At 35.5% G+C, this 27,553-nt stretch overlaps 4 protein-coding genes across 10 annotated transcripts; all 4 read right to left on the reverse strand.

The window, feature by feature from the left end:
- Nucleotides 1-3,709: 3,709 nt before the first annotated feature.
- LOC104817850 (ethylene-responsive transcription factor 3) lies at nt 3,710-5,794 on the reverse strand. 4 transcript variants are annotated; one of them, XM_010547198.2, is made up of 2 exons: nt 4,879-5,794; nt 3,710-3,728 (listed from the first exon to the last, which is right to left on the reverse strand). In XM_010547198.2, the coding sequence occupies exon 1, from the start codon at nt 5,622-5,624 to the stop codon at nt 4,884-4,886; it is 741 nt and encodes a 246-aa protein (XP_010545500.1). In that variant the 5' UTR covers nt 5,625-5,794; the 3' UTR covers nt 3,710-3,728; nt 4,879-4,883. The 4 variants fall into 4 exon arrangements, with proteins under 4 accessions (XP_010545500.1, XP_010545498.1, XP_010545497.1 ...); XM_010547196.2 differs by having other exon boundaries at nt 3,719-3,737; XM_010547195.2 differs by lacking the exon at nt 3,710-3,728 and adding an exon at nt 3,757-4,497.
- Nucleotides 5,795-8,485: 2,691 nt separating this feature from the next.
- Nucleotides 8,486-11,518, reverse strand: LOC104817851 (protein TRIGALACTOSYLDIACYLGLYCEROL 2, chloroplastic). Of its 3 annotated transcripts, none has more exons than XM_010547200.2 (6): nt 11,393-11,513; nt 10,657-11,256; nt 10,219-10,548; nt 9,967-10,082; nt 9,064-9,154; nt 8,486-8,944 (listed from the first exon to the last, which is right to left on the reverse strand). In XM_010547200.2, the coding sequence occupies exons 2-6, from the start codon at nt 11,182-11,184 to the stop codon at nt 8,852-8,854; spliced, it is 1,158 nt and encodes a 385-aa protein (XP_010545502.1). In that variant the 5' UTR covers nt 11,185-11,256; nt 11,393-11,513; the 3' UTR covers nt 8,486-8,851. The 3 variants fall into 3 exon arrangements, with proteins under 3 accessions (XP_010545502.1, XP_010545501.1, XP_019058591.1); XM_010547199.2 differs by having other exon boundaries at nt 10,657-11,259; XM_019203046.1 differs by lacking the exons at nt 8,486-8,944; nt 9,064-9,154 and having other exon boundaries at nt 9,967-10,093; nt 10,657-11,259; nt 11,393-11,518.
- Nucleotides 11,519-11,829: 311 nt separating this feature from the next.
- Nucleotides 11,830-15,885, reverse strand: LOC104817852 ((E)-beta-ocimene synthase, chloroplastic-like). 2 transcript variants are annotated; one of them, XM_010547203.2, is made up of 8 exons: nt 15,491-15,885; nt 15,301-15,359; nt 14,819-15,095; nt 13,930-14,332; nt 13,570-13,788; nt 13,343-13,481; nt 12,947-13,195; nt 11,830-12,217 (listed from the first exon to the last, which is right to left on the reverse strand). In XM_010547203.2, the coding sequence occupies exons 1-8, from the start codon at nt 15,651-15,653 to the stop codon at nt 11,915-11,917; spliced, it is 1,812 nt and encodes a 603-aa protein (XP_010545505.1). In that variant the 5' UTR covers nt 15,654-15,885; the 3' UTR covers nt 11,830-11,914. The 2 variants fall into 2 exon arrangements, with proteins under 2 accessions (XP_010545505.1, XP_010545504.1); XM_010547202.1 differs by lacking the exon at nt 15,301-15,359 and having other exon boundaries at nt 15,432-15,884.
- A 3,140-nt stretch (nt 15,886-19,025) lies between these two features.
- LOC104818121 ((E)-beta-ocimene synthase, chloroplastic-like) lies at nt 19,026-21,855 on the reverse strand. The gene is made up of 7 exons (XM_010547577.1): nt 21,634-21,855; nt 21,176-21,440; nt 20,578-20,980; nt 20,145-20,363; nt 19,939-20,077; nt 19,475-19,711; nt 19,026-19,331 (listed from the first exon to the last, which is right to left on the reverse strand). The coding sequence occupies exons 1-7, from the start codon at nt 21,853-21,855 to the stop codon at nt 19,026-19,028; spliced, it is 1,791 nt and encodes a 596-aa protein (XP_010545879.1).
- Nucleotides 21,856-27,553: the final 5,698 nt, after the last annotated feature.

The raw sequence follows: 27,553 nt of genomic DNA on the forward strand, positions 1-27,553 counted from the left end.
AAATCTAAATATATAATATATTTTATTTGTTTACTATTCTTTCAATTTTTTTACACCATCCTTATATTCCATAAAAAAAATTATCCATACATTTATAATGATCGAAAATATAAATTTGTATATCTCATAACTACTTTTCTTACAAACCAAATAGTAAATATTTAGTTTCTTGCAAGAATATTATTATCCTTGGAGTATATTTTTAAAATTTATAAATTCTTATCTTTACATTTTTCAGATTTTTTTAGAATTATGTAATACGTATTATGGAATCATTAGTAAATTTATGTACAGACAGAGGTTCCCTTTTAACTTTACTAAATTTATATATTTTGAAAATTTCAAATAAAATCATATTTCAAGGTATACATGCTTTCATATTCGAAAATTGAGTAGAATATAAAATAAGAATAATTACGATCAGTACCGTAAATTATAAACAATGTAAACTGTTTGCATTTTTTTTCTATCAACGCAATAGTATTTGCCTGATTGCATCATACGGTGAAAATTGATTAACCAAACAATACCAAAAAGAACAATGACGGAAAAATTATTTGGAAAAACTTCCAAAAATAAAAATGTATTATGCTTTTTTCATCCCCCCCCCCCCTTCAATTTTCGTCTCTTTTTTTGTAATATACCTTTCTAATTATTTTTTTATCTGAAATATAAAAACATCAGTTTAAACGGGATATTATTGAAAATATAATCCATATTTTAACACATACCCTTCTCCAGTTCTGACCATGTGATCTATATAATCCAAAATATAGTGTGATCACATGTTTATCTCATTGTTTATAACGTTAAATTTATGATGTTTTAATCAAATAATTAGTAAGATATATAATATATAAACATAATGAACTAGTGAGATCACCATAAATTTAACGTTATAATCAATAAAATCAAAATGTGACCACACTATATTTTGGATTATATGGATTGTGTGGTCACAGTTAGAAAATGGTATGTCAAAAGTATTTTTAATATAATATCGTTTAAATATTGTTGATATTATATTTAAAAATAAAATTTTATAATTTATTATTTATGATAAATTATATCCGTTTTCGGTAAAAAATATATCTATCCGATTTAAAAAAAGATAAAATAATATCATTTAAGAATTAAAAAATAAAAATAAGAATACAAAACATTATATTATAATAAGAGAATTTTGGTTACATGCTCGGCTTTTGGCATCTCTAAAAAAAATCCCTTAGCAACTACATAATTTGTACACGTAATTTCGTGAATGGGATATAACAACATAAAAGACCGCTTCAGAATTTCCAAATTCAGATCTTTTACTTAAAAATTTTAGATTTTTTTAATGAGAGAATATATAGAGTGGCAATCAAATCAAAATAAAAAAAAAACGAAACGAAAGATAATAGTTAAAAAAACATAAACAATATTAATTATTATAAAAAAGTAACCCATAAAAAGACATACAAAAAAAAAGATGCAGATGAACAGCTAATTTTGTGGGCCCCAGACACATGTGATGTGTAATAGTTAAGCAGATCACCGTAAACGCAATGTTACGTGGCGCTCTCCGACACGACATAACCTAATAATATATTCTTTTTTTAATTATCCTTAATTATTAATTATGCGGTTTATTATTTAATCAATAATCAAACTTGGTATGGACAAAACATTTATGTTTGAACTTAAATTTTAAATATCAGATTTCTTAAAGAAATGAAAATCACCGACGCATGTCCTAAACTCATTCGGGGCAAGAGTATAATTGTAGAAAACAATTTTAAAAAAGGTCAATTGATTGGTAATCATTTGGAATAATTAATTTTTAAGATAAGTATTAGATGCCGATTTGGTTGATTACTTGTGATCCTGCCTGTTCCTACGCTTTCGTCTGTGTATATAGCAGAAAATAATTTAAATACATTATCATCATAGTTGAAAAATTACACCAAAACTCATTTCTAATTAAATCCATTTAAATATTTGGATAATTCTCATTGAATTAGTTAATAAATACGTTGTGATCGAGTTTAGGTTCTAAGTTTCTCTAAAATTAACATATCCATAATATCCAAATATTTTATTAAATTTTCACATATATTTTAATAGTATATTGACCTATCCATATGTTTTTCTTGGAATCATTGATTAAATTCGACGTAATATATATAAAGATATCCTAATACTATGAAAAATTCCGAAAAAATACATCAATTTACTAATTTCTAACGTATAAATAAAATTTGATGTATTAAATGCATACGATGTTATCGGATATATAATTTATGTTTCTAACAAATTCATGTATTTATCTGATAAAAATTAGTAAATTAATGTATTTTTTTTTGTGGAATTTTTCCATAATATTTTAGTTACATATTAGATTAGAAACCGAAAAGAATACATATTTCCTCCGGTTTTTTCCTGGTCGATTTTATTTGCTCGGTTTAGTTCCATATTTCAGAAAATATTGCGATTGTGCCATTCATGACACTCCGCCTTATCTAGAGACTTTCTAAGCCTCTATCTCTCTGAGAGACTTCCAACTCTTTTTTTTTCTTCAGTGGCTATGAGGCCCTCAACACATGAAACTGAGCAAATGGCCCATCTTGTAACACCTTTTTTTTTTGTTAATATCGGGAAATATGGAGATATTAAACTATCCTTCAATTCAATGGTTATCAAATCCAAAACTTATAATGATAAATTTTCGTACTTTTTTTTTAAAAATGGGGGGAAAATACTAAACAAAGTCTTTACTAATAAAATATAATATTCTAAATCATTTGGTGAAAACCTTAAATTTTTAAAAAATGTAGCAATAAATCATTGATCATAATATAATAATGTGGCATAATACAATTTCTTAAAAGTTAATGCTTTCATCAAATAATAAAATTTCATATTTCATAAAAAAAATACATGATGTATTTTTCTCAATTTTGAAAAAATTGTTCATTTTTAACTGTTCTCTCTCTCTCTCTCTCTCTAACTGTATGCAATTGTCGATTTTTTTTTTTTTTTTGAGTTTTAGGGGTTTTTTGTGTGTAGAGAAGCTAGTAGATGGCCATAATCTTATTGGTTATAGATAAGGTTTATTTTATATATTCATTATGAGAAATTGTTAGCTTGCAATTATTTATATTGACCTAGATATGGAGCCTCGAATTTTATTTCTTGTAATAAATGAAAATAACGTACTAAATTCGGGAACGGGTACTGAATTATTTGTCATATAACATAATGTCAATTAATTAAATGTGATAGATATATCTTCATAAAAATGGTTTGAATATGATGGGAGTAGTTATATATTGCATTCTTTACTTTTGGATAATGACGGTGTTTGGGTATTTCGGATCGGACTAATTCTTGGAATTAATTGCAAGTTGGATATTTGGATCGACATCCGTTAATTAGAGACCCACGAAACAAACATTCCCTTTGAAGAAATTTCTGAATTGTAAAACAGTACTTGGTTATATGATATCTTGATGTCGTAGCGTAGGGATAGTTAACATGATTAAATAAATTTTACATGGCATCGCTAATGACAATTATAAAACCTAATTACAGATTAAGTTTAAATGATCATATATTATATATAAGATTTACCCGATGGTAACTTGCGAGTATTGAAGGAGCATATTTACCTTTTTTCTTCATAATAATAAACAAAAGCCGTGTTTTTGGACAGAAGAGACAAGTCATAAGCCGAATTCATTGCCTGTCTGAATTCCCTTCACAGAAGCAAAGTAGAAACGTCATATTCCGGCCACCCGAAATTAAAAAAAGAAAAAGGAAAAAACGTACACCGAACGCATTTCATGAACAAACGTTTACACTTTGGCCACCAAACTCAAACCTAAAGAGCCCGCCATGGCCTACAACTCCGAACATTCGCAACATTATGGTAGTTAACAACAATGTATGGGAAAATGTCGTCGATTCAGATTTTTTAGTTTTACAAAAATCGTAACCATTCAACAAAAATTTTCGATTTTTCCAATTAATTTTCCATATATTTGATTTTCATATCGAATTCGGCTAGAATTCACCCTGAATCCAGATTCAATGGACAGAAAAGGATAGATATGCATGCCCGAGAACCACATTCAACCAAACCAAACCATAAGACGAAAGCACAAAATGATCTTCCATCCGAAATCGAGTCCCATCTTGGGTTAACCATCACATTGCTCACGCCCGATCTCGGTATTAGTATGAATCTTGATTCAAAATATCTGGTTACCCAGAAAAAACCTTATGGCACATACATGGATGCCCTCGCCCCATGACCTACACTGCTAAATGCCGCCCAAACCAAAAAAAAAAATGTCATCTTTCTCGAGTTCGTATGCAGTCTTTCACCATCGAATCCAAGCCCAATGCCTGGAAACTAGAAGGCTGCAGCATAAAGGGTTTTTTTTTCTTTTCTACACAACTCAAAGATGGGTTCATATCCTCAAGCATATTTCCATCTATATACAGCAATGTATCCTGAAATGCATTTAGAGACAATGTACTCATAATTGTAAACACAAACACAGAGACGACTAGGGAACGAGAGGATATTGGATTGACCATGTAGAATCAATCATCAGTTTTCAAATGTATATTGGTACAAAGGGTTGATCCACAAGTGACATAAATGAAACCCAGATCCGAGTTCATCATCATCTTACTCGCACATCAGACAACTTGAACAGGTGCTTTCACATATTCAACACTCTCAGTTCAAATCCCTCTCTTTGCCTGACGAATTTTACCTTCTATTTCTCCCGCATATTAATATGAGATCAAAGAAACAGAGCAATGGTCATAAAAATTCTCTGAAATCGGAGAAGTGAATCGATGATTATATCACAGATCCATGATTACCATCATCAGAGGCGTAGATCCGTGCAGTGGAAATCATCGCCGACGACAAAGAAGTCAACGCCGTTCGCCGGCGGTAAATTTAGGTCGAACTGAAACGGCAGTTTCCGGCGAGAAGACGACGCGATGTCATCTCCGTCGTCAACAACCGAAGACGACGAATCGCAATCGCTGTGACAGTCCTCTGGAACGACCGGCGGCGTCCGCGGGTATCTCTTCGTCGGTTTCGCTACCGATGTCGTCTGATTCGCTGGCGGTCGCGGCCCGCTGAAGGACTCGACGGTGCTGCTCATGCTGCTGCTCGCCGGCCGGCTGATGATCGGGAACTGCTCCGGGAAATTTCCGGTGTATAACCGATGGTCCATGAACGGATCAATCCGATTCTCATTCGCCGGGAAAGGAAACGAACACAGATTTGGATTCTGCTGTTGTTGGTAGTGGTTGTGGTTGAGATGTTGCGGAGAAGACCGAGAACAATCGATCGGAAAATTGGTCTTCGCCTTCGGACCTCGTAGCCTACGCGCGGCCGTGTCGTAGGCGCGTGCGGCTTCTTCGGCGGAGTCGAAAGTACCGAGCCAAACACGAGATTTCTTCAACGGGTCACGGATCTCTGCAGCGAATCGACCCCACGGTCTCTTCCTTACGCCTCTGTATCTTGGTTCCTTTATAGATCTGGGGTGATTTGCGGTGGCTACGGGGACGACGGCGGTTGCTCCGGCGACGGCGGAGGATCCTCTCCCTCTCCTCATACCGAAATCGAAATCAAATAGACAGTTGAAACCAGAACAAATGTGATCGACAGGAGATATGCAATAAGAATATGAGAAATCTGAGAGAGGAAGAGAGGACGAGAGAGAGAGAGAGTAGACGTAGGAAGAAGATGGAGGGTGGGGATGGGAACTCTCTTCAACACAGAGATTTTTTTTCCTTTTTTGATTAATTTTAATTCAAAAACATTTCTTAATGTTTTTTTTTTCCGATTTCCAATTTTCATTTTTTGATTATTATTATTATTATTATTATTATTATTTATATCATTTTTCGAGGCTCTTCGTGGACCTCTCCAGCGTCTGCGTCTCCACAAGACCTACGCCATTTCTTTCTTATTTCAATTGTTCCATTTCTTTTTTATTTTTATTTTTTCCTTTATTGCTATTTCCTTTTCATTCTTATCTTTATACACACGTATCTATATCGAACATATACGTAAAAAAAATAAATTTAAGGTTATTGTAATAAATTCTAAGATATAGAGGATTCATAATAATAAAAAGCTACATGATTTGAACAAATGAGGAATAAATTGAAAATCAAGATATTTGTATTTACAGGTTAAACAAACTGAATTAATTAACATATGGTTAAAAATAAATAATATATTCAATACAAATATACTATTCACTATCTATCTTTTTATCTTTTTTTTTTTAATTTTACTAATATCATTCTTCATTTTTATTATTGTTTTATAACACACATCATTTTCTTTGAAATTAATGCGTCTGAAAAATTCATCTGTATTGACTTTTCTGAAATAATAAATCAAATCTGAATCAAATTCAAAATAAATTTGAATAAAATAAATCGAATAAATATAATTATTATGAACATATATTTAAAATAACTAGAATAAAATATAAATTAAACCCAAACATGTACAAGTAATTCTAAAATAAAGACGCAGCAAAGTAATTGTTCAGTTCAGCCTAATCCTTTGTGAATTCCTCATATGTCATATTTCACGCAAAATTTCAAGATTTTTTTTATAGAATTAAAATTTTCAAAATCCATGAACCTAATTTTATAAAATTTTCAAAAAAATAATTTTTTTAACAATCATTTTTTTTTATAAAAACCCAAAACCAAACCGAACTAAATAATATTCTATACTAATTGGTATAAATTTTAAAATACCGAATAAATTATTCTTTAACCGAACCATTAAAATTACAAACCTAATTTCGAAACATCTAATATATGTGCATACAGTAATTATAAGAAGAAATTGTTTTTATTTTAAAGAAATATTTAAGAAAATAGCTATATATTTTTGTGTTTTCTCACTCTAGAGGAAGAAAAAAACTTTTTATTGAATTAATTCATTGGTTATTAGTTATCTATTTTGAGGTTCTTATTAAATTTTGGTAATGGTAACATCATTTATTGGTCACTACCTATTTTACATATTTTAATATCAATAGTTATAACTTTTTAGAAGTTTTATCATTTGACTTTTTCCTAATAATCGATATGCGATCGATATAATAGAATATCATTTCTATCCGGCAAAAATAAATTTTGAATTTTTATGTAGATTTATAACGAGATTCGCCTTTATCCTTATTTTTCACATCATTGGTTCGTAACATGTTTTTTTTTTCTTATATGCCATTTCAATTATTATTATCAATAAAAAGTCTAATATTGCAATTTGTGAAAGTATAAATTCGAATTATAATTTTTTTTTTTATCTTTTTGACAGTTTTGTTAATTATTTGTGAGGGAAGAGTTATCTCGATACACGCGTAGAACAGACACATGCACTTGCTCTGAGGCCTGCAAAATTAAATAATTTTAGTATGAAATGACTAAACAGTCCTCATCCTTTTCTTTTCCATTATTATTATTATTATTATTATTTGCAAGTTAATGCGTGGTGGTGGTGATGTAACTAATACGCGTTTGGGGTTTCTCCGTGTGAAAGGTGACAACCGAAAGATAGTGTGCTAATCTAATTATTATACGCTTCCACGTTTTATTTTCCTTTTGAAAATTCCTACAAAGTCGGCTTCACAAATTATTTTTACATTTTCATATTTTGCTCGTTTGAACGATAATTTCCCCCTCTCAATGTGAAAAAAAAATAGTTTGTATTATTAGGAAACAATAGTTTAATTATTTTTTAAAAATATTTATAATCTGCAAATGACAAACTTCAAATATTCGACAACACCTATCTTTTTATAAATAAGTTGATGTTTTATATCTTTTCATGTTGTATATACCTTGTATCTTGATCAACGGTCGTGACTAGGGGTGGCCATTTCGGTTATTAACCGAATAACCGAACCGAATAAGATATAACCGTACCCGAACCGAACCCGACATCAAAGCCGAACGGTTATGATTTCCTTAAACCTGAAAAACCGAAACTGAAGCCGAACCGAATAAAAAATCACCGAAAAAACCGAGAGAATAACCGATATTTTCTTTGAAAAAATTGAACTTTTTATCAAAACCGAACCGAACCCGAACCGAAAAATAACCGAACTGAACTGAACCGGAATTTATATAAAAACCGAATGGTTATAGTTTTTCTATAACCGAAATAACCGAATCCAAATATAATCGAACCGAACCCAAACCGAAAACCGAATTGGCCACCCCTAGTCCTGACCACATATATTATAATTGCATATGATATATCTACGATCGAGATCACATCATGCATATCGATGGTGGATATCGCATCTCATCGTCAATGGCCGTGATCACATCTATATTATCTACATAAAGATTGCATATCACGATCTACGGTCAAGATCTTTCAAGCTGATCGACGGTCGAGATTGCATTTAAAGTATCTATGGTCGAAATTCGTTAATACAGATTAAAGAACACATAAGACTGATTCAAAACATGCAAGGAATGAGTTCAAACACATAAAGACTGATTCACCAATAGCATCAAACAACTTCAGATAACTATGAAGTGAAGTGAAAACACCCATGCTGTCCTAAAATCATCCCTCAAAGTGCCAAAGTTGCAAAAAAAATATAAATATAAATAAAAGTAAATCTATCATTTTATCTTTTATCTGAAAGGATGACCTTATGGAATATGATTTTTGCCATATCGCAAGCTTTTGTACCCCCTATGACCAAAAACTCTCTAAAATGAAAATATCCCACTTGCTTACCTCGAGTCCTTTTTTCCGGAGATCTTGCGGTTGCAGGCCGAAAAAACTCTTATCTCTTCACAGTAGCCTGCTGAGGGATTTGATGAGCAACTTCAGGTTTTTTCTCGTCGCCTCATCGCCCGTGAATCCCAGAACATCCGAGCTTATGTTCTGCAAACAATGAGAGGAAGAATTCACCAAAGAGAAGAAGAGGAAAGAGCTAAGAAAATGGTTTGAGGGTTGCAGAGTTTGTACATGTATGTATCTCCATATATGTAAAAATTGGTTACCTCGATGTTCTTCAAAGTGAAAATCAGAGTGTAGATCGACTTCTGAATGAGTTCAGTGTTCTCAGGAGTCATTATGGATGAATTAACCCTTCTGAAAAGGGGAAAAAAATTCCGTAAGACAGCATATCTCATATTCAAAATGCCTTGGAGAATAAAACAGATCTCATAATCCATTGATATTTTGCTGTTCTTGAGCTTTTCTGAGGCATGCAAACAATCGTTAGGTTCACAAAATGTCGGGTCTAGATCATTATAGTTGTCAATACAAATCAAAGGACTTCAAATCAAAAGAAGGTAGACAGGAGGGTCAATGGAAAATACTGAGATATCAGTCAAGAGCCCAAGTGAATCAAACAAAAGAAAATGCAAGGAAACATGGGTCCAAGAACCACTAATACAGGGGATACAGAAGCTTAATTAAGGCAAACGGGAAAAGGGATTACTTTAAACAGGAGACAGACCGAAAGAAATGATGAGTATGAAACTCTATACAGAGTTCTGTATTATCACCATGCAGTAATCTGCCAGTTAGTCGAATCAGTAAAACAGATGGGCTTATCTAAAGTATAATGTACTTAAACTCATGATCAATTGACAAACAAAATGGTTTGTTTCTTGATCCCGATCCATATGCAAGGTAGTAAACTAAGAGGCACCGTCTGTAAACATGCAACTAAAACCTATATGACCATTGTACGGCTGAAGGCTAAAGATTTGTCATTTTCTGCTTCCTTGGGCATGGAGTAATGTCTGCTGCTCTAATGAAGCAGGGCGAGTTTGAAAATTGCAGTTTGGAATTTCTATTTCGAAGATTATATCTTGCTGTGGTCTTGGAGATGGAAGGTCTAAATCAATATTGAAAGATTATTAAGCCAAAGCAAGCATATGGGAGAAAACAGTCACCTCAAATCCTCAGAAGCTTGTGTTAAGCTTCGAGTTAGATTCTCGACTTCCTTAAGCAGGCCACTATCACGAAACTCCGATAGCAAAGGTTGAGCATCTTCAGCCATGGCTTGGATCTGAGACATCACTACAGCAAAACCCAAAATTTAAGCATGAGAATACATTTTATTTTTCAATCTTGAGCACATCTTATCAAAGAATGGATATAGCGTCATTGAATCAGCTAAAGACAAAAACAGTTACTCATATCACCTTTTTGAGCAACGGCTTTGCTTCTTCAATAACCGAAGCCACTCGTTCAGCTAGTAAATATGTATTGGCAACCCCAATCTCCTCCATTTCACGTCCGATACGAGTGAATATCCCAACAAGAACATCTAAACTTACTCCTTGATGTCCCTTTATCTTTTGACGGTCACAAACAATTAAGGCTTCTTTATCACACTCGGGATGCAGAGGCCCAACTGAAGGATCCGGAATCGGATCTTTTGGCGTAACGTCAATCATAGTTTCCATCAGAAGACCGGATTGATTCACCTCTACCAGTGAATTCCTCGGAATAATTATCTTGTCATCATCAATCTACAGAAACACAAGCTTAATTTTAGCCACAGTTCAAACTCAGACTCAAAAAACCAGCAGCAGGAACAAGCCCAAATGATCCAACCAAATCACTATTCCAAATCATACCTCGGTAACAGCTTCGATGTTCTTCAAGGAAGGATTGACACGGATGACATTACCGACATTCACTCCTCGGATCCTAACCGGTGTTCCAGTGCAGATGCCTGAGGCCTGAGGAAACTCAAAGACAGTCTGATATTTTCGGAACTTGGACCGCATCTGAAACCCACGTAACCAAGCCAAACTAAGAGCAAGAAGAGCAGCTCCGGACACAATAAACAAACCCACGCCACCTTCCCAAACACTTCGACGGCCAAACCCGAAATCACTCAGTGGCCGGAGAGTCTGCCTCCAAATATTCCTCGGCACATCCAAAACAACATTAGCCGGATTCTTACCTTCCGAGGAGGACGATGACTGCCCATGTCCCGCGTCAGAGCTAGACGAAGCTCTGACCGGAAAAACCCTAGTTCTAGATTTCGGCGGGAGACAAGGAAACCCATTTGGAGAAGGTCTTGGACAAGCAATTAACACCGACGATGATGGCGCTATACCGAGTGATGGAGGAGCCTGAACTAACAAATTCCCGATCATCCTCGAATCTTCGCACAGACAAAAACCCTTATCGAAACTAAACCCCTTTCGCGGGCAATTCCCAATCCCGAGCTGCTGCGGCGGAGATTTCCACCAAATGTTAGCAAATGAAATGGGAGAAGGCATGTAAATCTCATGCAGTATTCTATCCGATTCCGAATTGTTTTCAACTCGAGATTAGGGTTTCTGAGAAAGGAGAAAAATTTACCTGGGTTCAGTGACTAGGAATTGTGTCGTGAACCTGAGGATGTGTTATCCAGGGGTTGTTCGATTTCAGACGGCGAAGAACAGGAAAGCTTGCATCCCATCCCATGTGTCTTACCAAAAAAAAAAACAAAAAAACAAATTAAAAAAAGGGTAAAAGCGAATCCCATGTTCTGTAATTAAATTATAAAATGGACAGTCAGGGAGCGTAAATTTGCAATTTATGTCAAATCTTAGGGGCGTTTCTTCCAAATATCGTAGATCGTGGATTCGAGTTTGGGTAAATTCTAATTTCAAAATATATAATAAACTAAAATAAAAATAAAAATGTCATTCAAATCTGGATTCAATCGATAAAAAAACTCTGCTTGTTTTCTTAAAAAAATTCACATGTTTTCAATCCACAACGGTTCGATTAATCAATTTAAAAAACAGACATAATTAGAATTAAAATAGATTTTATTTTAAATTAAACTCCGTCCACGTAAAAAGTGATCGTATAAAGCTTGACAAATATATTAGTAGATTAATCAAGGGGAACATGGTTAACGAGCAAGGACCGGACACGATCGACCATCTTGGTCTTCTCGGGATAGCCACGGCCGTCACCGTACTGGTACGCGCACTGCGATACGCGCGCATAATTCATCGCAACCTGGACGAAATCCCGAGGGAGTGTAGACTCGCTCGCCATTTTCTCGTAGTTCAGCTCGTCCCATGCATCACTGATCATCCCCCGCATGTGCTCACGTGCCTCCTCCTCGGTAGCCCCCGTCTCGTACATGTAACACTGGATCGATTTCGGAGTATCCCCTCTTTCCATCTCCTCCTGTACACATTTATATTCTTGAATTAGTGGCATGGTAGTAACATAAGTTACTTGTTGAAATGCAATAACACGAGCCAGCTCGGTCCCATCCGGTCCGAGTTGTTGCGATCTCAGGGTTTTCGGGGGGAAAATCTCCCAAATAACCCACTTCATTCACATCTATTTCAGTGTACACCACCAAAAAAAAAAAATTTCAATTTTAACCCACTTTTCGGGTAGAAAAGTCCGAAATACCCTTTTCGTTTTATTTTTTGCGACTTTATTACGACTAACATATAACTGATATACAACTAAAATAAGGCAGATAATTTTTTTGCCACCTTTTTAAGAATCAATTGTAACTATATTTAGACTTAATTACGAAGTCGTAATAACGAAGTTGTTTTTGAATGGATAAATATTGTGATTCATTAAGGGTAATTTCGTCTTTTTACAGGAAAAAAAATGTGTTATGTTTTTGGTGGTGTACAGGTGAAATAGATGCGACCGAAGTGGGTTGTTTGGGTAAAAAACCCGTTTTCGGGCCCGGTTCAACCACGCCCGTTTCTTTAACGGACTAGAAAAATCTGGACCCGATCCACAGCTTGTGGTTTCTATCATTTGTGTCGTCTTAATTTGATAATCCTCTATTTATATTCAGTTATCTTAGAATTATGCTAACTAACCTCAAAAAAAAAAAAAAAAAATTATGCTAACTAAAATATCGAAGAAGTGGACGGTGAAGCTAACCGATGAAGTCGCCAGATCGTTGGCAAGACGTAGAACGGTCATGGAGGATTCTATGACAGATCTGTAGCTATCGGATGTGGTGTCCAAGTCTGTGTCAGAGTTCTTGTCGGAATAACAGGCACAGTACAGTTGCTGCAACACTATCGGGGCGAGAACCATCGTGTTTTGCATGTACTCGTCGAGACTCGGCTTGTCTCCATTCTTATACCATTTCGCCTCTCTTAAAAAGCATTTGCAAAAACCTGTCCACTGAAAAAACAAATATGAAAAAGGTGAGCATATATAACATTTGCATGTAGATCTATAAGGGTAATATCGTAAATGCTTTCATCTAGGGTTACACTATAAGTCTTCTATGATATATATATTGAAGGAATCCAAAACATATGTACTTACCGCATCTTTTAGATAAGGTATTACATTGATCCTTTTGTCTCTGACAACGTCAAACCCAATCTCATTGATTGTGTTGAATAAAACGAGAAAACAGAACCTCATATATTCAGGAAGTTCTTCCATGAGGTTCACATCCCACCTGAAAGCAAATCGATTTGGACAAAAGCCCGAATCATTAGGCATGGATCGATGGTCATATATATGGTCAATCAATCTTATTTACTTACTTTTCGACAGCCGCTGTAAATATTTCGAGCTCTTCCATGGTTCCGTATATGTCATATATGTCGTCGATCGTTGTCATGAACGAGAAAATCTTCGTCAGCATTCTTCTGCGGTATCCGAAACCAGGTTCATCGACCAGTGCAAGGCCCCATAAAAAGTTCTCCGTGATTCTATCTCTTGTAAAATCAAGTCGTTTCGCCAGTCCTATGTCGTTCCACCAGCTTCGTATACGAGAGAAAAATCGAAAAAATATATTATAGTTTTAGGATATATGACAGTGTTAGTTCTTACTAAGTTGTCAATCTAGCATATATATGCGTATACATACATATACACACACACACACATATCACGTTATGTACCTGGAGAGGTGCTTGAGGTCTTGTTGATGAACAGCTTGCAGAATGTTGAAGTCAAGCTTGGCAAATTCAAGCAAGAGAGGATTCATGTCATGCCTCTTACCGTACACATCCATGTACCAATGTGCTTCTAATCTTTTCACTCTCCAATGGTATGGCATCTCGAGGGCATGAATCACCATTTTCGTCATATAAGATTGAGTGTCATCATAATCGGTGTTCGATCTTTTTTCGAGAATTTCCCTTAGTCTCTCCGTCGCATAAGATCTAGCTTCTTTCAGTTTAGTATCCGATTTTGTTGTTAAGTATGAAGCTTCATAGAGAGAGAGGAGACCTTTGGAGTCATCATTTAAACTTGTCTCGAACTCCCCCGTCTTCTTTTCATTCATGAAAATGTTAAAAACATCTGCAATATATATATATATATATATATATATATATATATATATATATTCACCAAGAGGGTCATCAAAGGAGTCTACATCCATTTTACACATATCATTCACGAGAATCAGTTCGATTACCCAATAGATGTAAGTTTTCAAAAGCAATAGAAAGAATGTGACCCAACAGTGGGCGGCCCAGTGGCGAAGAGGTGACAAAGTCATCCTCGACGTCCTGGGTTCGAATCCACTGGTGGGGAGGAGGGGGCGCAATTAATTGCGTGTCTAAAGGCTGACTCCGGGCCCAGGGGGATTAAGTGGGCCGAAGGCCCAACGAACCTCCTGGTTATCAAAAAAAAAAAAAAATATGAGAAAAAATATCGGACATGTTTCTCTAACAATTTCATATGTGAACTAGAAAGAATGTGTTTTTAGGACATGTTTCTCTAACAATTTCATATGTGAACGATTTGTTATGACATAACGTGACGTGACATATAGTATATAACCTTGTGAGATGCTAAGACCATGTTGTCTGAGGAGTCGGAATTTTAGTGCAGTGGCATGTAAATCCTCAGTCTTTCCGCCTTTGTCGAATCCTTTCCCTTCCACGTTGTGAATTTCCGTCAAGATATCGCCAATTTCGCGTTCAAAATGATACGAAATTCCGAGTCTTTGTAACGCATCGATGAGCTCTAGCTGCTCAATAGAAGCCTCTGTCTCAACCAGCATCTTTCTCACGTCTTCTTTCAATAACTTTGCCCTCTCCCTCACTCTGCCTTCTTTCTGCATCATATCGTTTTATTGACATAATATATGCTTTGGTAATTTACCCAAAAAAGTATATGCTTTGGTATGCTTTGGTATTATTTTACTATGAATACTGAATTAATATATTAATCGAATTAATATTTATATATTTATATTAATGGAATACTGAATTAATATACATATATATATATATATATATATATTATATTACGATGAATACCGCGTATTGATTCTCGAGAGAGAGAAGGAAATTATGATCCCAAGAGGAGGGTGGATAATTTGCCGAGCGACGGATGACGACGGCAGGCTGATCCGGCGCAGTTTTATCGGCGGGGGGGGTACGATGAATACCGCGTATTGATTCTCGAGAGAGAGAAGGAAATTATGATCCCAAGAGGAGGGTGGATAATTTGCCGAGCGACGGATGACGACGGCAGGCTGATCCGGCGCAGTTTTATCGGCGGCCGAGCACCGGAAACGTGACAGATTGCGGTGTTTCTGCTTGCTTGACGGCCGAATTTTCGAAAAGACATTACAGTACGTAAGAGGTGAACCGATCTGAAGCAAAGCCATGGAAAGAGAGATGGGAAATGGAGAGACACTTGAGGTTTTGTTAGGACTACAAGAACATGTAAATATCCAATAAAAATTATAACTTGGTGAAAATCACTTCATGAGTTAGTCCAATGAACAATGCATAAGGCCTATTTATGGTGTATATGAGGAGACGTATTTATAACATTTTCATATTTCACTGTATATTCGATCACAAATAAAAATATGTAACGGATCCCAAATTTGTAGTATGTAATTTTCTCTAATTATTTTTTAGCAAAATGAAAGAAATCAAACTCCGATATTTAACTAAAATTTCAAAATAAACTAGGACGATCCGATATTTTTATGCACATAACTACATATATGTATCTCAAAATTATATCAAGAAAGTGTATTAAGTTATCATATGGATAGTTAAGATTAAAGTCAAACTCCAAGTGGATTGTATAATAATTTACTAGAAAAACTTGACAAACATGGTTTATTATTATTTTAGACATTAATTATGCCAACGACTTAAGTGGAAGAAACCTTTTATCACTATCTATACTATACGCGTGAATTATTTATGCATTGTATGTGTAGAAATAAATAAATAAATAAGAAAATGATAGACTATATAAATGGCTAATTCGTAGAAATTTAGAAATTTCGATATGATTTTAAGGTGTATAATTATTTTAAAAATATTAATTGATCATATTGGATAAATAGTTTATCGAAATATATTCTAAAATACAATAAACCAATAATGATTTCGGTTTATTTTTTTATAATGGTAAAAATATTCATTTTGATTAAAAAAATTATTAGAACACTATCACAATAATTTTTTTTTATAGAATTGTTCTAAAAAGCAATTTGAATATCTAAAGAATAAAAAAATAACTACCAACGCCTTCAATATATTCATCTAATATATATAATTAAAAGATACAAATAAAAACATGTCTCTTAAAGATATCTTTTTATAAATTTTTTTTTAAAAATTTAATATAAAAGAAATATTTTCTCTTAATATTTACAAACACATCTTTTGAATTAAATTTAAATAATATATTTTACTTACCTACGGTCTTTTGATTTAAATTAAAACTTACAAAAACACTCACATACAGGAATCATTACATGCGATACATCTTATCAATCTATTTGTATGACTTTTCATTAAAATTAAGCAAAATAAATTAAATATTGGTTACATATATTTTAATGTATATTTGGATGTGTTACTTTTAAACAGTTTATTGCAATGCAAAATGTTTATGGGTTTGTAAGTTGTAAATACTGGAAGCTAATCTTAGGTTTCTATGTTAGGGTAGAGGAGAACAACAAATTTATTCGAAATATAATTTTCAAATTAAAATATAAAACTATTGCGTCTAAAAGAACTTGTAAATAAAAAAAATGAAAAGGTACAACCCAAATTTTGGACAATTAATGTTTTCAAGAAAAATGTGTATATATCTTGAAACTTTATTATCGTGTTAATTAATTCTTAATAAAAAATTTATTTTTGAAAATTATTTCAAAAGCTCTGTTTTGACTTTTAGGGCCTCCAACTTGTTATTCGCATTTTATTCTCTTTTCATTTTTGTTATGATTAATATGCTCTTTATGCGAAACCGTTGGCAGACATTTGCTTTATGAAGACTCATATACAAATCAATTTGTTATCTTATTTATTAAATTATCTTTTTTTAGTTTAAATATTATGTAGTTTAATGGTATACTAGTCATATATATATATATATATATATTTTTGATACAGGTGAATTGCCGGCATTTGGGTTAGATGATTTATTGGTTTGGGTTGGGTCAACCCAATACCATCAATTAAATGGGCTGGGTCAAGCCCACAAAACCCACTAAACCTATTTAATTTTTAGATGTAACCAAAATGAGTGAAGCAACTCAACAATGTTGTACAATTTATAAATAAAATTTTTGCGTAATAAATTAAGAGAAATATTTTTAGTGGATGTTTTATTAAAATTATATAATAATAATATATATATATATAATAAAAAAAATAATTTCATATACACAGTTTAATATCCTAAAATTATAATTTTTTAACTATACCGAAAATCATCCAAAAATATATATAAAAAGATTCAATTAGATTACGTAGTCGATTCATTTTGAATCGAATTCGATTCAGATCAATTCATTTCTATTCGGACTGAATCGATTCATTTGTTTCGTTTCGATCCGAAATCGATTTGTTTGTTTCGTTCAAATTCAGATCGAATCGATTCGTTTGTTTCGTTTCGATCCGAATTATTTCGGATCGAATTGATTCGTTTATTTTGTTTCGATCCCGATTCGTTTGTTTCGTTTGAATTCGGATCGAATCGATTTGTTTGTTTCCTTTCGATCCGATCCAATTTGGATTGAATCGATCCGTTTGATTCATTCCAATCAAAATTTAATTTTTATTATAAAATTCCTATTTAAAAAATTCAATTTTTTCGATTATTTTTAAATTTGATTTGAATTCAATTTTATTTTTAAATAAATGCTCAATTTTGTATCGAATTTAAACATATATTATTTGGTTTGATTTAATTCTATTTTGATTTTAAAATATAAATATATATTAACTCTATTTATAAGTAAATTTTTATTATTTTATTCAATCAAAACTAATGAATGAATAAAGAATGAAATGATAATGGATTGTTTGGGTTATTTGGGTTAATCCATTAAACTCATAGGTTTAATGGGTTAAAACCTATTTAATTCATAAAATAATTATAAACAAAAAAGATAACCCAAATACCATAATAATTGGGTTAGGTTGGGTTAATCCATCTAACCCAATTCAATCTGACATTTATACTAGTTATATTTGCATTGCGACTATAATTACTCTAAATTAATTTATGTAAAAAATTAAAATATTATGAATATCTGCATGACAAAGTTTTCTAAATATATATATATATATAATTACAGGTTAATATTGAGGATGCTAAATTGATCTCATGGAAAAAATAGGTTTGCGTTTCTTGAATTTCTATAGTTTGCCCCTCTTAGCTAGACAAGAGTTTAGGGTGGGCAATCGGCTATTAACTCGGTTTTATTTGGTTAAATCCTGAATTATAAAATATTTGTGCGATTCGGCTTCGATACAAGCCAAGAAAATTATTCAGCTCCTAAATAAATATTTGTTTTTCTTTGTCAAAAATAAATAAATATTTGTTTTTAGTTCCTTTTTATATTGGATTAGGCCAGCTATTTAAATACACATCTCAACGGGTGAACCCAAACTAGATTTCGGTTTGCACTTAATGTTTTTTTTTTAATTTGTTTCAAAGTATCCAAAGCAAGTTTATAATATCTATTTCAAAAAAAAAAAATCTTATTATGATTTTTAGTAGATTAATCAAGTGGAACGTGGTTAACGAGCAAGGACAGGACTCGATCAACCATCTTGCTTTTCTCAGGAGAGCCAAGGCCGTCGCCGTACTGATATACGCACAGCGACGCACGTGCCAAATTCATCGCAACTTCGATGAAGCCCTTAGGGAGCGTAGACTGATCTGTTGCTGTCATCTCACGGTTGAGCTCATCCCATGCACCGCTGATCATCACCCTCACGTGCTCACGTGCCTCCTCCTCTGTAGCCCCCTTCTCGTTCATGTAGCACTGGATCGATTTCAGAGTGTCCCCTCTTTCCATCTCGTCCTTGACACGTTATATATATTACACTGTGTTAATCATGTCTGAAACGTGAACACTAACGATTGTAATATAAGAACTGAGATAATTCAACCTTTATATATGTTCTCATGTTGAAAATAGTCGATGAAACTAATCGATGAGGTCGCCAGATCGTTGGCAAGACGTAGAACAGTCATGGAGGATTCTGTGACAGATCTGTAGTTATCGGATGCAGTGTCTAAGATTGTGTCAGAGTTCTTGTCGGAATAACAAGCACAGTACAGTTGCTGTAACACTATCGAGGCAAGAACCATGGTGTTTTGCATGTACTCGTCAAGACTCGGATTATCTCCATTCTTATACCATTTTGCCTCTCTTAACAAACATTTGCAATAACCTGTCCACTAAAAAATGAAAAATGAAAAAGGTGAGGATATAAATCGTTATCATTTACATGTACGTGGACATATCTATAAGGGTAACATCGTAAATACTGTCATCTAGGGTTACGCTGAATGTTGTATGTGTTTGTTTTTTTAATAATACGGAAGTTCATCGGGTTTTTGGTATCAATCATTCTATCATATTCAACACGAGTAAAAACAAATGTGTTATAGAAATACGTACTTACCGCATCTTTTAGATAAGGTATTACATTGATCCTTTTATCTCTGACAACGTCAAACCCAATCTCGTTAACAGTGTTGTATAAAAGGAGAAAACACAACCTCATATATTCAGGAAGTTCTTCGAGACGGTTCACGTCCCACCTGAAATATATATATCATTACTCAAAGAGCCATATATATATATCATCAAGCAAGCGTATATACTTACTGTTCGATAGCAGCTGTAAATGTTTCTAGCTCTTCAATGGTACCATATATGTCATATATGTCGTCCATCGGGATCATGAACGCAAAAATTTTCGCCAGCATTCTTCTAATGTAGCCGGAATGAGGTTCGTCGACCAGTGCAAGGCCCCAGAAAAAGTGTTCAGCGATTCTATCTCTTGCAAAATCAAGTTGTTTCGCCAGTCCCGAGTTGTTCCACCAGCTTCATATACGATGGAACCAATAAAGATATATTAGTCTTTAGGATCAAGATAGTACAAGTTCTTACTTAGCCTTAAAAAAATGTTTTAGTAATGTTGTAGCCTAGAAAACATACTCAAAATCCATGAAAAAACAAAAAATTTTAAAATTGGAACTAAAGCATCCAGCGTATTTAAGCGAATTTTGATGTGATACATCAGGTTATGAATTCTTACCCGGAGAGGTTCTTAAGGTCTTCTTGATGAACATATTGTACAATATTGAAGTCGAGCTTGGCGAATTCAAGCAAGACAGGATTCATGTCATGCCTCTTACCATACACATCTATGTACCAATGTGCTTCTAACCTTTTCACTCTCCAATGGTACGGCATCTCGAGGACATGGATCACCATTTTCGACATATAAGATTGAGTTTCATCATGATCGGTGTTTGAGCTTCTTTCGATAATTTCCCTTAGTCTCTCCGTCGCGTAAGATCTAGCTTCTTTCAGTTTAGTATCTGATTTTGTTGTTAGGTATGAAGCTTCGTAAAGGGAGAGGAGTCCTTTGGGGTCTTCACTTATGCTTGTCTTGAACTCCCCAGCCTTGGTTTCATTCATGAAAATGTCAAAAACATCTGCAATATATTGATTAGTAACATTTATTAGCATTCATTTTACACATATCATTCATGTGAGCCAATTGGATTACCCGATAGATGTAAGTTTTCAAAAAGCAATACGAAATAATATGTTTTTAGGATATATATTTCTCTAATAATTTCATATGTGAATGATTTGTTATATAAAACAGTGAGGCTAGAGTAAATAACCTTCTGAGATGCTAAAACCATGTTGTCTAAGGAGTCGAAATTCCAGTGCCGTGGCATGTAACTCTTCCTTCTTTCCGCCTTTTCTGTCCACGGTGGAAATTCTCGTCAAGATATCGCCGATTTCGCGCTCAAAATGATATGAAATTCCAAGCCTTTGCAAAGCATCGATGAGCTCCAGCTGCTCAGTGGAAGTCTCTGTCTCAAGAAGCATCTTTCTCACGTCTTCCTTCAATAACTTTGCTCTCCCTCTCACCCTCTCTTCTTTCTGCATCATATTCAATATAAGCTTCGATACTATATATATATACCTCGATTTTATATCTTGTATTCGATCTAATTAAATTGCCTATCCTTTGTATTGACACATTCTTGAAAAATATAGATTAACACTTTCATGAGAAAACACATGTACGTCGTGGTACGTAGTTTAAACTCTTGCCTATCACTCGGATACGTACCGCGTATTTATTCTCGAGGGAGATTAGATAATTATGATCCCAAGGAGAGGGTGGATAATTTGCGGATCGACGAATGACGACGGAAGACTGATCCGACGCGGTTCTATCGGTCGCCGAGCATCTGAAACGTGACAGAGCGCAGTGTTTCTGCGAGCATGAAGGCCGAGTCTTCGAAAGGAAACTACAGTAAATAAGAGGTGAACCCAGCTGAAGCAAAGCCATGGTGAAACCGAGCTTACTGAGAGGCGAGTTACTTAGGGTTTTTACCAAGAGTTACAACTTGGTAAAAAAAAAATAACTTCATGAGTTTGTCGTAATGAACAATGTGTAAATGCATATTTATAGCACACGAGGAGACGTGCTTGTCACATTTTCATATGTCAACTGTGTATTCAATAATAAATAAAATTATTTAGCGTATTGCCGAGTTTATAGCATGCAAAAGAATGTTATGAGCAATTTTCTCTAATTAGTTTGAGCAAAATGAAAGAAAATAAATCCTGAATTTTACCTATTTTTTTTCGAAACAAGCTACAACCTCGAATTTTTTGTGCACGTAACGATATGAACATAAAAATTATATAAAGAAAATGTAGGAGTTTGTATATAAGCAGATTTTTTATTATTATTATTGATAGTATATATGGAAATGACGATGCAGATGGCAATCACAGCACTAAACTTCTGCCAGAAGAGCCAACATCGTGATCTCACTTGCTATATTCAACATGTATGCATCAAGGAAAGATTGCTAAATCAACACCAAGATCACCAGCAACAAGGGAACTTATCACTCATCCAATATTCTGCAAATATATAGATTGATCTCTTTCCATTTTAGTCATCAGTATAGACGTTAGAATATCATTATATATGTCATGTTCTTCAACAGCTTATGAATAAGAGAAATCCTTTCTTCTAATTTCTGGAAACGTTTATGGTATCAGAGCATTTACGTTCCAAACACTGATCTTACTTCTGTTTCTGATCTTAGTCTTCCTTTTCGCCAGCCCTCTTTTTGTGCAGCAATGGAAACCCAAACTAAGATCATACCTGTTGTTCTCCATGGAGAAAACTACTTTTATTGGTCAAAAGCGGCTAAAGCTGTTCTCCGCAGCAAAGGCCTCTGGAATCACATTACACAAGCTGAATAGACTCCTTCGGCACCTGCGAATCCTGAAGCACCAGCACTCGACCAAACTGCTGAGAAAAACAAATGGAGTCAGAATAATCAGTTGGCTCTTACCATCTTACAAAGTTCCCTTGATGAAAATCTTCTCAAGTCGTTCATTTCTCCAGAAACGGCTAAAGAACTTTGGGATGCTCTTCAAAAGGTGTATGATAATCTGTCTAACCTCTGCCGTGTCTTTGAAAGTAAGAAACGTCTGTCTAACATGCAGCAGAATGGCAAACCTTTCAACCTAATTCATGGTGAAGTTGCTGCCCTTTGGACTGAATTGGAAGATCTTCGCCCCACTACTAATGATGTTGCTGTTTTTAAGCAACGCCTGGAGGAAGACAAAGTCTTCTCCATTCTGCTCACTCTCGACAGCTCTTACAACGACATGATTTATCATGTTCTTCGTCAAGACAAGCTTCCTTCGTATGATGATGTCTGTATGCTCCTGAAACGAGAAGAAGGTGGTCGCCATCTGTTTGCTGGCCCAAGTGAGCTTGCTCACTACCGTCAAAACCTCCCTTCTCCTCCGCCAATTCCTAAGGAAAAGAAGCATTATTTCTGTGACCATTGCAAACGCTCGGGTCATTCAAAAGAACGATGCTGGCTTCTCCACCCTCACCTAAAGCCTGCCAAGTTCAAGGACGCAGCCCCTCTCCGTGGCAAAGCCAATACTGCAGACACGGTGACTCTTACCTCATCGGACATGACTGAACTCAAGCAACTCCTCCTTGCCTTAAAAGACAAGGAGAATGGTAATCTCTCTTCTGAATCAAACTCTTTTCATACCAAATTAATCATAGATTCTGGTGCAACAAGCCATATGATCAGCAATACAAATTTACTTCAGAAAATTAAACAAATTCATGGGCTTGTATCAGTTGCAAATGGTCACCATGTTCCAATTCAAGGAAAAGGGAAACTCAATCTGTATTGTGGACGCCTTTTTAGTGCCTGATTTTTAAACAAATCTCCTATCCATTTCTAAACTTACCTCTGATTTTCCTAATTGTCACTTTCAGTGCTAATGATGTTACTTTTCAGGATACTGACACTGGTCTTGTTCTCGGCAAAGGGTTCAAGCGGGACAATCTGTATCAATTTTCTGATCATTCTGCTTCTGTTTTTTCGAGTATTGAATCTGGACTTTCTTCTCTTTGGCACCACCGTTTGGGCCATTGCCATTCGAAGGTGTTACATTTGTTGTTTCCGAACATTAAGTTTGATAATAAGACCTGCGAACCTTGCATTCTTGGAAAACATTGTCACAGTGTTTTCCCACACTCCACGACTACTTATGCATCCTGTTTTGATCTTGTCCATTCGGACGTCTGGACATCCCCGTGTGTGTCTCATGATCAATTCAAATACTTTGTTACATTCATTGATGAAAAATCCAAATACACCTGGATTTATTTTCTGATTACTAAATCTGATGTGCTCCACGTTTTTAAACAGTTTCATGCATATGTATCTAACCATTTTAATGCAAGGATAAAGATTTTGCGAAGCGATAATGGCGGTGAGTATATAAGCAAAGCATTTCAGGCATTTACAGCAGCCAATGGGATTGTTCATCAAACCACTTGTCCCCACACGCCTCAGCAAAATGGTGTCGCCGAGCGGAAGAACAGACACTTACTTGAAGTCGCCAGAACGTTAATGTTCTCCAAAAATGTTCCGACCTGCTACTGGAGTGATGCAGTTTCAGCTGCTTGCTACACTATCAATCGCCTTCCAACCAAAATTCTCAGTGATGTTTCTCCGTATGAGGTACTCCATCAACAAAAACCGGATATTTCTCATATGCGAATTTTTGGCTGTATATGTTATCCCCTGCTTCCAGATGAACACAGACGCAAACTTGATCCCAAAGGAGTCAAGTGCATTTTCCTTGGGTATCCTACAAATCAGAAGGGTTACAGGTGTTTCCATCCTCCGACTCGTCGCTTATACACTTCGCGAGATGTTCGTTTCCTTGAAAACGATTCGTACTTCAGCGCCTCAGATCAATCCCCACCTGACGCCACTATTTCCTCTGCTTCGAGTTATAATCAAGCTGTGTTTCGCCTTCTCTCTGATGCTTTCCGATCGCCTAGCCACTCAAACCCAGCACCTCCACCTCCGCCTTCAGTTCCTGCACAACACGACACTGAGGTAAGTTCTCCTGTGTCTTCCCATTCGATTAATACTAACTTTCAACCTCCAAATATCATAGCAACCCAGGAAGATATTACGCAGCCAACAATTCCGCCTCAAGCAGATCCCACTACAGATTTCCATGAAACCCAGGAAACGATCCCCCCTCAATTATCCTTTGACAATGTTCCAGCACCTATCGCTACTGGTCCTCGACGCAGTGAACGATTACATTTAAAAGCTCTTCGACGTCAGGCCACTGGCTCTGGTCCGTACCATCGTCTGGCGAATACAAATGTCGAGGCCACTCTTGCTGTTGTACCTTACACTGGAAACTCTTCATCTATTTCCTCTTATATTACTTATCCCATTGAATCCTGTTGTTAGATTAACCATTTACCTGCAAATGAGCTTTCCTTTCTCAGACATATTGATCAGGATCAGGAGCCAACATGCTACACTCAGGCTAAAGTTCACAAAGTCTGGCGTGATGCCATGCACGCAGAAATTGAAGCATTGAACAGAAACGGCACCTGGGACATCACAGACCTTCCACCACACAAGGAAGCAGTCAAAAGCAAATGGGTCTTTAAAATTAAACGTCGTAGCAATGGCGACATAGAACGCTACAAAGCTCGACTCGTCGCCAAGGGCTTTACCCAAAAATACGGGGAGGATTATACCGACATGTTTGCTCCTGTAGCAAACCTGAAATCTTTTCGTGTCTTATTATCTTTGGCTACTAATCTTCATTGGACTCTTTGGCAATTAGATGTAAAAAACGCATTTCTTCAGGGGGATCTTGAAGAGGAGATTTATATGGAACCTCCACCCGGGCTTCGTGATACCCTAGACAAGAACAAGGTCTGCAAATTGCGAAAGTCCCTCTATGGCTTGAAACAATCACCACGAGCCTGGTACTTCCGCTTGCACACTGCCCTCACGGATAATGGTTTTTCCCGCAGCGAGTCTGACCATTCTCTCTTCACTAAACGAACAACTAACGGTATCATCATTGTCTTGATTTACGTTGATGATATCATCTTATCCGGTGATGATTCTGTTGGGATTGCTGACACTAAGCACTTTCTTAACTCTCAGTTTGATATTTCGGATCTCGGTGCCTTACATTATTTTCTGGGCATCGAGATCCTCCGTTCTACTAATGGCCTTTTTTTGTCACAGCGGAAGTACACACTCGACCTTCTCCGCGAAACAGGGAAGCTGGCTGCGAAACCGGCGAAAACCCCTCTTGAGACAGCTTACAAGGACCTTCGACAGGGGGAACAATTTCCTGATGTGGAGCAGTATCGCAGAACAGTGGGTAAGTTAATTTACTTAACCATAACCCGTCCTGATCTTAGCTTTGCTGTGAATCAGGTTTCACAATGGATGCATTCACCGACACTTGACCATTGGCATATGGTTGAGCGAATTTTAAAGTACCTGAAAGGCACTCCAACACATGGCATCTGGATGCGCTGCAACAATGCTACAAATGTCACCGCATACTGCGATGCCGACTGGGCCGGGGATCGCACTGACCGCAAATCCACATCGGGATACTGTACCTTTGTCGGGGGCAACTTAGTTACATGGAAAAGCAAGAAACAGAGTGTCGTCTCTCGTTCAAGCGCCGAGGCAGAGTACAGATCGATGGCAAACACTGTCTCCGAAATGCTGTGGCTACGAACACTTCTTTCTGACCTCGGCTGCTCACCTCCGACGCCTATGCCTCTCCATTGTGATAACCAAGCTGCCATCCACATTGCTGCTAACTCCGTCTACCACGAGCGCACAAAGCACATCGAAGTCGATTGCCATTTCATCCGCGAAAAGATCAGAACCGGCATCATCTCAACCCATTTCACCAAGAGTTCTGATCAGCTCGCTGACATTTTCACAAAATCCACCAGTGCCACCATATTACAGTCGTTCCTTCGCAAGCTTGGTCTCGTGGACAACCACGGTCCAACCTTGAGGGGGAATGATAGTATATATGGAAATGACGATGCAGATGGCAATCACAGCACTAAACTTCTGCCAGAAGAGCCAACATCGTGATCTCACTTGCTATATTCAACATGCATGCATCAAGAAGGAAAGATTGCTAAATCAACACCAAGATCACCAGCAACAAGGGAACTTATCACTCATCCAATATTCTGCAAATATATAGATTGATCTCTTTCCATTTTAGTCATCAGTGTAGACGTTAGAACATCATTATATATGTCATGTTCTTCAACAGCTTATGAATAAGAGAAATCTTTTCTTCTAATTTCTGGAAACGTTTAATTATTATATAAACAGAATTTTTTTAAAGTCAAGGGGATCGTATAATAATTTACTAAAAAAACGAAACAAACGTTGCTTACTATTAGACATTACTTACACCAACCACTTAGATTGAAGAACCTTGGCTTCTATCATTATTCTTACTCACGAGAATTTTATTTTGCATTGTAATATGTCGGACTCGATTTTTTATGATCATTTTATAGAATAATAAAAAACAAAACAAAATATTATCTGTATTTTGATGAATTATATATACCGAAATTATGAACCAATAACTGATAAAAAATTATCGATTTGTTATAT

This window comes from Tarenaya hassleriana, unplaced genomic scaffold (genome assembly GCF_000463585.1).
Source record: "Tarenaya hassleriana unplaced genomic scaffold, ASM46358v1 Cleome28, whole genome shotgun sequence".
In the NCBI taxonomy this organism is placed as follows: domain Eukaryota; kingdom Viridiplantae; phylum Streptophyta; class Magnoliopsida; order Brassicales; family Cleomaceae; genus Tarenaya; species Tarenaya hassleriana.

Excerpts from the sequence above, each read along its gene's own strand:
- LOC104817851 (XM_010547200.2), bottom strand. The coding sequence starts at position 11,184 with ATGATCGGGAATTTGTTAGTTCAGGCTCCTCCATCACTCGGTATAGCG. Across the intron at positions 10,549-10,656 it reads ACATCGAAGCTGTTACCGAG|ATTGATGATGACAAGATAAT; the intron begins GTATGATTTGGA and ends GTGTTTCTGTAG. Across the intron at positions 9,155-9,966 it reads CAAGCTTCTGAGGATTTGAG|AAGGGTTAATTCATCCATAA; the intron begins GTGACTGTTTTC and ends TCCCCTTTTCAG.
- LOC104817852 (XM_010547203.2), bottom strand. The coding sequence starts at position 15,653 with ATGGCTTTGCTTCAGATCGGTTCACCTCTTACGTACTGTAATGTCTTT. Across the intron at positions 15,360-15,490 it reads CGTCATCCGTCGCTCGGCAA|ATTATCCACCCTCCTCTTGG; the intron begins ATTATCCACCCT and ends GTCGCTCGGCAA. Across the intron at positions 13,482-13,569 it reads TTTACAGCGGCTGTCGAAAA|GTGGGATGTGAACCTCATGG; the intron begins GTAAGTAAATAA and ends ATTTGCTTTCAG.
- LOC104817850 (XM_010547198.2), bottom strand. The coding sequence starts at position 5,624 with ATGAGGAGAGGGAGAGGATCCTCCGCCGTCGCCGGAGCAACCGCCGTC.
- LOC104818121 (XM_010547577.1), bottom strand. The coding sequence starts at position 21,855 with ATGGCTTTGCTTCAGCTGGGTTCACCTCTTATTTACTGTAGTTTCCTT. Across the intron at positions 20,981-21,175 it reads TGGTTTTAGCATCTCAGAAG|ATGTTTTTGACATTTTCATG; the intron begins GTTATTTACTCT and ends AATATATTGCAG. Across the intron at positions 19,332-19,474 it reads TACGTCTTGCCAACGATCTG|GACGAGATGGAAAGAGGGGA; the intron begins GCGACCTCATCG and ends TAACGTGTCAAG.